This window comes from Schistocerca nitens, chromosome 2 (assembly GCF_023898315.1).
Source record: "Schistocerca nitens isolate TAMUIC-IGC-003100 chromosome 2, iqSchNite1.1, whole genome shotgun sequence".
In the NCBI taxonomy this organism is placed as follows: domain Eukaryota; kingdom Metazoa; phylum Arthropoda; class Insecta; order Orthoptera; family Acrididae; genus Schistocerca; species Schistocerca nitens.
Window position 1 is genome coordinate 261,238,203 of NC_064615.1, and position 11,340 is coordinate 261,249,542.

The 11,340-nt window shown below is 42.3% G+C and overlaps 1 protein-coding gene across 1 annotated transcript in view; it reads right to left on the reverse strand.

Annotated features, from left to right (window-relative positions):
- Nucleotides 1-10,820, reverse strand: part of LOC126235994 (esterase E4-like) — a 55,735-nt gene extending 44,915 nt beyond the window's left edge. Inside the window, exon 1 of the mRNA XM_049944991.1 lies at nucleotides 10,547-10,820. Within this exon, the coding sequence (XP_049800948.1) occupies nucleotides 10,547-10,789 (243 nt within the window). The 5' untranslated portion in view covers nucleotides 10,790-10,820. The remainder of the gene's footprint in view (nucleotides 1-10,546) is intronic.
- Nucleotides 10,821-11,340: the final 520 nt, after the last annotated feature.

Genomic DNA, 11,340 nt, shown 5'->3' on the forward strand with positions numbered 1-11,340 from the left:
ACCAAAAAAATTTCGGGTAACCGCCAGTGCTGAAAAAATGATGGTGTCCATGTTCTGGGACAGCGAGGGCGTAATCCTTACCCATTGCGTTCCAAAGGGCACTACGGTAACAGGTGCATCCTACGAAAATGTTTTGAAGAACAAATTCCTTCCTGCACTGCAACAAAAACGTCCGGGAAGGGCTGCGCGTGTGCTGTTTCACCAAGACAACGCACTCGCACATCGAGCTAACGTTACGCAACAGTTTCTTCGCGATAACAACTTTGAAGTGATTCCTCATGCTCCCTACTCACCTGACCTGGCTCCTAGTGACTTTTGGCTTTTTACAACAATGAAAGACACTCTCCGTGGCCGCACATTCACCAGCCGTGCTGCTATTGCCTCAGCGATTTTCCAGTGGTCAAAACAGACTCCTAAAGAAGCCTTCGCCGCTGCCATGGAATCATGGCGTCAGCGTTGTGAAAAATGTGTACGTTTGCAGGGCGATTACGTCGAGAAGTAACGCCAGTTTCATCGATTTCGGGGGAGTAGTTAATTAGAAAAAAAAATCGGAGGCCTTAGAACTTGAATGCACCTCGTATTTCGATGCATTGGTAGGACACTGGGAGAATGCAGTCTGCTACAGTTTTCAAATGAGACTACTCACAAAACACTCCAGTGTGTGGGCTCCACAACAAACAAAACTAACAGGGGATGTCGAAACGCATAGATAAGACGGCAACACAAATGGTCAAAGGCGTATTTGACCCAAAGGAGACTGTCAGGGAAATGCTAAAAAATTGGAACTGGCAGAGGCTGAAGATAAATGTTAACTGTCCCACGAACAATGAAGAAAAGACATTTTTAGATGTTTAACACCAAGCAGCTATTTATTTACTGGCTGATTAGTTTTCGCGGGTCACATATTTCGTATTAGGATATCTTACATGTGAACAGTTCTGTTTATGTTTTCTCACTTAAATGTATCTCAGATCTTCATTATCCAGCATGATGTGACCCACGTGCCAACGATATTTTATATACAATGGAAAATTTGTTCTCAGTAGATTACACTGTGTGCCACGGTGGATTATTTATCGTAGGTTTTTATCGTAATTTTGTAAGTTTGTAATAAAACTATGATAAGTAGGCCAGCGTGACACATGGTGTAATCCAGTGAGAACAAATTCTCCACCGTACATAAAGTATCGTTGTCATGTGAATTCAGTCGCGCTGGATAAAGAAGATGTGAGCAACATTGAAGTCTGATGACGTAAACAGAACTGCCCACACCAAACATCCTAAATACACAGTACTAGTCAACCAGTAAATAAATAGCGGTGTTAAACATTTAAAAATGTCTTTTCTTCAATATTAGAAAGCTGCAGTACACGAGGTACTCAAACGTTTTATCCCAGGAAAGCCTACTTACCAAGTTTCTGGGATCATTATCAAGTAAAAAATATTAAGAATGTTCTATGCTCCCTACACATCGGCTGCGACGACAGGATAAGGCTAACAACAGCGGACACGGAGGGGTTTACACAGTCGTTCTTCCCTAGGTCCATGCGCGAATAGAATGGGAAGAAACTCTAACTCGTGGTGCAGTGGTAAGCACCCTCTCCCGTGCACATCACGCTGATTTGCAGAGCACTTACGTAGATGTAGATGTGCCGCGCGCTCATTGATTCCATCCCATTCTGGTTCTTTCAGTCTTGCTGGATGTGTGGTTCAAATGGCTCTAAGCACTAAGGGACTTAACATCTGAGGTCATCAGTCCCCTTGACTTAGAACTACTTAGACCTAACTAACCTAAGGACATCACACACATCCATGCCTGAGGCAGGATTCGAACCTGAGACCGTAGCAGCAGCGCGGTTCCGGACTGAAGTGCCTAAAACCGCACGGTCACAGAGGCCGGCTGCGGGGTGCGTACCTAAGCAATCCAGTCGAGACGAAAATGTGCCTCTGCTGTCGATCTTAGAGCAATAGCTGCGGTAGCGGCAAGTATCGTTGACAATGAGTGTTAAATTCTTTACTATAGATAAGTGGTCACCTGCTTTTTTTCTTTTTTTTCTTTCTTTTTTTTCCCTATCGACTAAATAACGCGCATAGTGGATACGGGATGGCAACTGTTTGACTCAACCCCCATCCCATGAGATAAAAATCTCCCCGAACACAACTCGCATCGCCGGCCGATGTGGCCGAGCAGTTCTGGCGCTTCAGTCTGGAACCGCGTGACCACTACGGTCGCAGGTTCGAATCCTGCCTCGGGCATGGATGTGTGTGATGTCCTTAGGTTAGTTAGGTTTAAGTAGTTCTAAGTTCTAGGGGACTGATGACCTCAGATGTTAAGTCCCATAGCGCTCAGAGCCATTTGAACCATTTGATCAACTCGCATCCTTCTCCGAGATACAGACACATCACTGCAGTAACAGCTTGAAGAAAGCCATAATGTGAAATGAATATTGACTTGTACCTAAGAGTCATTTGTCATTAAGTAAAATGTCCCTCCAGCTCAGATCTTGGTTATGCTCTAGATTGTTACTCAGTCCCAATTACGTCTCCTTTCACTACCATCTAAGACGTGGCATTCTTTTGGGGGTGATTCTTCTGAGGCCAGAAACCATTTTATCTGGAAGAAGAAGGCCACCAGGCAACGTCTGGAATCTTGTAGGTCTTATTGTAACCAGCTAAATACACTAACGGTCCCATTTCTCTCTATACAAATTATACTTAGTTTTTCTGAAAATTAAAAATTATAACAAGTACAGTCTATGGTACTCTGCGCAGCAGCACAATTCTCGTGAGGCACTGGAGATAGGTATACTTTCCACTAAACTTAAAAAAAAAGATAAATAAAAAAACCAGAATGCTTACAAATACCGGTGTATTGTAATAAAGCTATTAGTACATCACCTTTAAAGCCACATCACACATACTTTAACCACTAGCAGTGCCCCTATGCTTATGCGTCAGGTATTTGACTGTGTAAATTTTAGTAAATAACAGGTAACACTATACAAATGGTAACCATGTTTTTCTGACGTGTCAATCTCCTCTTTAAAAGTAGTTTTGAAAATATACACGAAGACATCAACAGCAAGTACATGCTTCAAGATTGATGAATAAATAAACAAATATTAACGAAGATGAGCGCAGTCGGAAGTGAAAGAATACATAAAGCATTTTATTTCGCAATAATTACGATTCTAAATCAGATTTCTACAGATGAAACAATACGTTTGGTAACACTATATACATATTGTAATGTCGGGCCAAAACAGTCAATACCATCTCCGAATGTCGCAACGACTGGAATCTCCAAGTATGGCAACAATTGGAGTCTTCGAATCTGCCAACAAGAGGAATTAAGACTACGATGACTCTCCAGCATTTGGCAATGCTTATGTTGGCAGCAAAGACTTTAAAGGGTTATCTTGAGACTAAAACTGAAATATTTTTCATAATATTTTCTGCTAGTTAAATATCGGTGCAATGACTAATAAAGAACATACTATGTCAGACGCGGTATTTCAACGTCATAAGGGTATTTTAATTGCAATTCGAGTCCAACGAAAAATGCACTTCCTACCTGACGACGTTTTAAAGAGCTACCAAAATCGCCCAGTTGTTTTGTTAGATTTCGTAAACTAAAATGGCAGTAAGTGATATGCTGTAGGTATGCAACGGAAACAGGTATATTCTATATGTCTAGCAAGTCATCGACTTTACTCAGTATTCACATGTCCGCCTGCTTAGCTGGGTGGTAACATGCTTGCCTCCCATGCACTGGGCCCGGGTTCGATTCCCGGCCGGGTCAGAGATTCTCTCCGCTCGTGGACTGAGTGTTGCTTTGTCCTCACCATCAATTCATCCTCATCACCCGCCGTAAGTCGCCCAATGTGGCGCTGAATGAAATAAGACTTGCACTTAGCGGCCGAACCCGAATGGGACATAACGGCCAAAAATGTCATACGATCATTTCATTTCATTTCAGTATACAGATGAACAGTATACATTCACATACACTAGGCTTCATGTATTTTGTCTGGGACATATCGTGGCAGAGTTCCCGCCCCTGTTTCTGACCAAGATTTTCGGAAAGTTTTCCTTGGCTGTAAGGTTAATTGTTGCGGATGTTGTGGTCTTCAGTCCTGAGACTGAGGCTACTCAATCCTGTGGAAGCTTCTTCATCTCCCAGTACCTACTGCAGCCTACATCCTTCTGAATCTGCTTAGTGTGTTCATTTCTTGGTCTCCCTCTACGATTTTTACCCTCCACGCTGCCCTCCAGTACTAAATTGGTGATCCCTTGATGCCTCAAAACATGTCCTACCAACCGATCCCTTCTTCTAGTCAAGTTGTGCCACAGACTCCTCTTCTCCCCATTTCTATTCAATACCTCCTCATTAGTTATGTGATCTACCCATCTAATCTTCAGCATTCTTCTGTAGCACCACGTTTCAAAAGCTTCTATTCTGTTCTTGTCTAAACTATTTATCGTCCATGTTTCACTTCCATACATGGCTACACCCCATTCAAATACTTTCAGAAACGACTTGTTGACAAATCAATACTCGATGTTAAAAAATTTTTCTTCTTCAGAAACGCTTTCCATGCCATTGCCAGTCTACATTTTACATCGTCTCTACTTCGACCATCATCAGTTATTTTGCTCTCAAAATAGCAAAATTCCTTTACTACTTTAAGTGTCTCATTTCCTAATCTAATTCCCTCAGCATCACCCGACTTAATTCGACTACATTCCATTATCCTCGTTTTGCTTCTGTTTATGTTCATCTTATACCCTCCTTTCAAGACACTATCCATTCCGTTGAACTGCTCTTCCAAGTCCTTTGCTGTCTCTGACAGAATTACAATGTCATCGGCGAACCTCAAAGTTTTTATTTCTTCTCCATGGATTTTAATACCTACTCCAAACTTTTCTTTAGTTTCCTTTACTGCTTGCTCAATATACAGATTGAATAGCATCGGGGATAGGCTACAACCCTGTCTCACTCCTTTCCCAACCACTGCTTCCCTTTCATGCCCCTCGACTCTTATAATTGCCATCTGGTTTCTGTACAAATTGTAAATAGCCTTCCGCTCCCTGTATTTTACTCCTGCCACCTTCAGAATTTGAAAGAGAGTATTACAGTCAACACTGTCAAAAGCTTTCTCTAAGTCTACAAATGCTAGAAACGTAGGTTTGTCTTTCCTTAATCTTTCTTCTAAGATAACTCGTAGGGTCAGTATTGCCTCACGTGTTCCAACATTTCTACGGAATCCAAACTGATCTTCCACGAGGTCGGCTTCTACTAGTTTTTCCATTCGTCTGTAAAGAATTCGCGTTAGTTTTTTGCAGCTGTGGCTTATTAAACTGATAGTTCGGTAATTTTCACATCTGTCAACACCTGCTTTCTTTGGGATTGGAATTATTATATTCTTCTTGAAGTCTGAGGGTATTTCGCCTGTCTCATACATCTTGCTCAACAGATGGTAGAGTTTTGTGAGGAGTGGCTCTCCTAAGGCCGTCAGTAGTTCTAATGGAATGTTGTCTACTCCCGGGGCCTTGTTTCGACTTAAGTCTTTCAGTGCTCTGTCAAACTATTCACGCAGTATCATATCTTCCATTTCATCTTCATCTACATCCTCTTCCATTTCCGTAATATTGTCCTCAAGAACATCGCCCCTGTATAGACCCTCCATATACTCCTTCCACCTTTCTGCTTTCCCTTCTTTGCTTGGAACTGGGTTTCCATCAGAGCTCTTGATATTCATGCAAGTGGTTCTCTTTTCTCCAAAGGTCTCTTTAATTTTCCTATAGGCAGTATATATTTTACCCCTCGTGAGATAAGCCTCTACATCCTTACATTCATCCTCTAGGCATCCCTGCTTAGCCATTTTGCACTTCCTGCCGATCTCATTTTTGAGACGTTTGTATTCCTTTTTGCCTGCTTCACTTACTGCATTTTTGTATTTTCACCTTTCATCAATTAAATTCAGTATCTCTTCTGTTACCCAAGGATTTCTACTAGCCCTCGCCTTTTTACCTACTTGATCCTCTGCTGCCTTCACTATTTCATTCCTCAAAGCTACCCATTCTTCTTCTACTGTATTTCTTTCCCCCATTCCTGTCAATTGTTCTCTTATGCTCTCCCTGAAACTCTGTACAACCTATGGTTCTTTCAGTTTATCCAGGTCCCATCTCCTTAAATTCCTACCTTTTTGCAGTTTCTTCAGTTTTAATCTACAGTTCATAACCAATAGATTGTGGCCAGAGTCCACATCTGCCCCTGGAAATGTCTTACAGTTTAAAATCTGGTTCCTAAATCTCTGTCTTACCATTATATAATCTATCTGAAACCTTGTAGTATCTCCAGGGTTCTTCCATGTATACAACCTTCTTTCATGATTCTTGAAGCAAGTGTTAGCTATGATTAAGTTATGCTCTGTGCAAAATTCTACCAGGCGGCTTCCTCTTTCATTTCTTAGCACCAATCCATATTCACCTACTAAGTTTCCTTCTCTTCCTTTTCCTACTGTCGAATTCCAGTCACCCATGACGATTAAATTTTCGTCTCCCTTCACTACCTGAATAATTTATTTTATTTCATCATACATTTCATCAATTTCTTCATCATCTGCAGAGCTAGTTGGCATATAAACTTGGACTACTGTAGTAGGCGTGGGCTTCGTGTCTATCTTGGCCACAATAATGCGTTCACTATGCTGTTTGTAGTAGCTTACCCGCACTCCAATTTTTTTATTCATTATTAAACCTACTCCTGCATTACCCCTATTTGATTTTGTATTTATAACCCTGTATTCACCTGACCAAAAGTCTTGTTCCTCCTGCCACCGAACTTCACTCATTCCCACTATATCTAACTTTAAACTATCCATTTCCCTTTTTAAATTTTCTAACCTACCTGCCCGATTAAGGGATCTGACATTCCACGCTCCGATCCGTAGAACGCCAGTTTTCTTTCTCCTGATAACGACGTTCTCTTGAGTAGTCCCCGTCTGGAGATCGGAATGGGGGACTATTTTACCTCCGGAATATTTTACCCAAGAGGACGCCATCATCATTTAATCATACAGTAAAGCTGGATGCCCTCCGGAAAAAATTATTAATTACGAAAACGGAAATCCCCACCCAGAAGCTCGCAGTTGGGACTCCCTTTCTACCACTACCAGCTCGCCTGCTATTTGGTTGGAAAGACCTTGACTCTATGACTGGTCATAACTCGAATTGCCCGGTCTACCTTTAGGAGCGGGGGATTTTCGTCAACTGATTTCCTAATATGGCTCCTGATCGAGCATGTAAACACCCCAATATCGATTTGGAAATGCGGTTCTAGCTACCATATTTACCTTTCCATAGTCGATTTTCACTCCCATGTAAACGGCCAACAACTTTTGAAATGTGGTTGCCTAATCAAGTTTCGTCTTGCTTTTCAAAATTGCGGCTAGTATGGTAGGAGTCACGTTTTGTGCAGCAAAAGGAAAAACAAAATATCTAATCGAGGAAGAAGTCATCCATCTCCTATTATCAACTGAAGAGAAGCAGCCATCCTGCTGACTAAACCGGAAACCGGAGCAGCTGATCACCAGAGGCCATTCGTGTTAACAAGTGACGATCGGAAAATTGGTATTTGTACAACACTTTCCAGATGGAAATACCGAACAACTGTAAGAACTCGCAAGTTGTGAAGCCAGAGAGAAGCGGCAAAAGTCGCTGTTTTGTGTTGTAGTTACAACTTTTTGGATATAAAAAACTCATTGTGCTATGTGATGGTTACGAGATTGTTATTTACGCACACAGAAATCATACTGTTTGTTACTAATATGCGTTTTTGTGAGTTTGCCGCAAAGTAATATACGTTACGCAGTTTCCATCTTCATTACGGTTAGAAAGTATTGTGTACCAAAAAGTAGTGCAGACTATACAGCAGGAAGCAAGATTCATGTATTCATGTTTACTGCAGATGATATAATAAGTCAGAAATGACTCCATTCAATTCCAAGGTAGGATTTCGCGGTTACTAATTGTTCAGTTTTGTTTTGAACGTAATTTAGTAATGCGTGTATTACAGTACGGTATATCATTGTTTGCCGGAACACCTGGCTTGAATACATTACGGTTAATGTACTTCACTGCCATTTTTTCTGTTGTGTCACGTGCATCTCAAAGCTAGCGATGTTATCAGGCAAGTATTTGCCACAGACGAGAAAACCATAGCAGCTCCACTTTCAAAATACGACCTGATTCTAATGCCGTTCCAGGCAATTTACCGATCTGTCCATGCTACCTGTCATCATCTGCAGGACTATCCAGGAAGAAACCAGGAGAAAAAACACGTCGGAGGCAGCAGTATTGCAGAAAAACATCAAGGCGAGTGTAGCCAGCCATAATGAGTATTTAAAAATAATTACATACAATAGCCTTCAAGAACTGAAAGATAAAGTTAACGTAATATCTTTACAGAAGAATTCGGGAAAATAGCGAAAGAAGAGCGTATTATTTTTATGTACATCGATTTATCTGTGCAGTCCCATTACAGAGTGTACACTGTGACTGATAATCATTTGAAAGTGTACCTCTGCTCGAAAGGAGTTCCATTAAACAAAATTCTAGTCACTGAATTTGTAATGCGAATTTCTACTGGTAACAGAAAATTGTGTAAGTACAACCGACTGTGATGTGAATGTCTCCGTGTTATTGTATACAAATATTGTTTAGAAGTGTATGAATGTTTTATTAAACGACCACTATACATTTAAAAACGCCCCAAATGCTCCTAACAGTTCATACGCACGAAAGTAAAGTGTTAGTAAAGTATTTTTTTTCAAGGACGTTAGTAGTTTTGTTTGCAAACGTGCCTGTCATGTTGTATATGCTATATACGAAATAAATCGAAGTTATGCTTTCTTAATTACTTTTGTCTCACTTCCACATAGACAATTCATATATATTTTCTCTGTTCACTAATCTCATTCAAGTATCAACTCAAAAATCGCTCATTTTAAAGAGCCACACAGTTATTTTGGTGCTGGGCGCTGTATATTACGACCGCCCTTGGGAATGACGTCACGATATGGTTGTTTGGCCTTGTCTTTTGGTGGTGTTAATTTGACTGAGTCAGCAATGTCAATTCAGGCTTTAACACGTAAAGACGACATCTACATCTACATCTACGTGATTACTCTGCTATTCACAATAAAGTGCCTGGCAGAGGATTCAATGAAGCACCTTCATGCTGTCTCTCTACCGTTCCAATCTCGAACGGCACGCGGGAAAAACGAGCTCTTAAATTTTTCCGTGCGAGCCCTGATTTCTCTTATTTTATCGTGATGATCATTTCTCCCTATGTAGGTGGGTGCCAACACAATGTTTTCGCGATCGGAGGAGAAAACTGGTGATTGAAATTTCATGAGAAGTTCCCGTCGCAACGAAAAACGCCTTTCTTTTAATGATTGCCACTCCAATTCATGTATCATGTCTGTGACACTATCTCGCGATAATACAAAACGAGCCGCTCTTCTTTGTACTTTTTCGATGTCATCAGTCAGTCCCACCTAATGCGGATCCCACACCGCACAGCAGTACTCCAGCATAGGGCGGACAAGCGTAGTGTAAGCAGTCTCTTTGGTAGACCTGTTGCACCTCCTAAGTGTTCTGCCAGTGAATCGCAGTCTGTGATTTGCTCTACCCACAATATTATCTATGAGATCGTTCCAATTTAGGTTATTTGTAATTGTAATCCCTAAGTATTTAGCTGAATTTACAGCTGAATTTAGCGGATTTCTTTAAGTACTGATGTGAACAACTTTGCACTTTTCATTATTCAGGGTCAATTGCCACTTTTTGCACCATACAGATATCTTATCTAAATCATTTTGCAAGCCGTTTTGATCATCTAATGAGTTTACAAGACGGTAAATGACAGCATCATCTGCAAACAATCTAACACGGCTACTCACATTGTCTATGTCGTTAATATAGATCAGGAACAATAGAGGGACTATAACACTTCCTTGGGGAACGCCGGATATTACTTCTGATTTACTCGATGGCTTTCCGTCTATTACTACGAACTGTCACCTTTCTGACAGGAAATCACGAATCCAGTCGCACAACTGAGGCGATACTCCGTAGACACGCAGTTTCATTAGAATACGCTTGTGAGGAACCGTGTCGAAAAAAAATAAAATAAAATAAAATAAAAATAAAAACAGTTCCCGGAAATCGTTTTTCGTCTTCAAAAATGTTCAAACGTGTGTGAAACCTTATGGGACTTAACTGCTAAGGTCATCAGTCCCTAAGCTTACACACTACTTAACCTAAATTATCCTAAGGACAAACACACACACCCATGCCCGAGGGAGGACTCGAACCTCCGCCGGGACCAGCCGCACAGTCCAAGACTGCAGCGCCTGAGACCGCTCGGCTAATCCCACGCGGCTTTTCGTCTTCCGGGGGATGTGTACACGTAGCGTCAATGAGCAACATCTCAAGCTGAAAGAAGTCGCGCGCTTGTGTGTGCGTGGAAAGAGCCTACCTTGAAGCGGAGCTCCCCCACGGGAGGCTGTGCGTAACGCACTCCGCGGAAGGAGTAAATGGTTCGGCCGTCGAGCGAGCGCAGCAGGCTTCCCCGGAGCCGGCCCTGCGGCGTCTGCACCTCGGGAAACTCTGACGCCGGCGTCGACGGCGCGTGGGTGGGCCTCTTCCTGCCCCCGTAGCCGGCCACCGCCCCCGCGAGGCACAGCAAGACGGCCGCCAGCAGTTGCGCGTTCCTCCTCATGGCTGCTCAGACACTCGACTGCCCCCGCTGCCGACGCCCGCTGCTTAAGTAGCCACCGGCAGGCGCGCGCACAAGCCGCTTCCAGGAACGACGCGCCACTCTTCAGCGACGCGATACTGCACGCAATTCTGCCTGGCGATGACGATCTACAAAGGCGCAGTGTTGCTGTCACGCGGAATGGCCTCGTGAATTTCCTCAAACCGTTCAGCCAGTAGTTGGTGTTTGTCTTATCTCCGCCTTCCAAGCGAGGAACGAGAAATACGACGACTAATAAGTAACACAAGAATACAACCTGTCACAAAGGCGCAGTGTTGTTGTCACGCGGAATGGCCTCGAGAATTTCCTCAAACCGTTCAGCCAGTAATTGGTGTTACTCTTATCTCCGTCTTCCAAGCGAGGAACGAGAAATACGACGACTAATAAGTAACACAAGAATACAACCTGTCACGCTTTACAAAAAATGACAGAATTGTTCCTGTCAACTGGAATTTCACAAAGAAAGCAGATTTCACTTAAGCGAAGGTCACAAAATCTTTAGAAAATACAGAGAA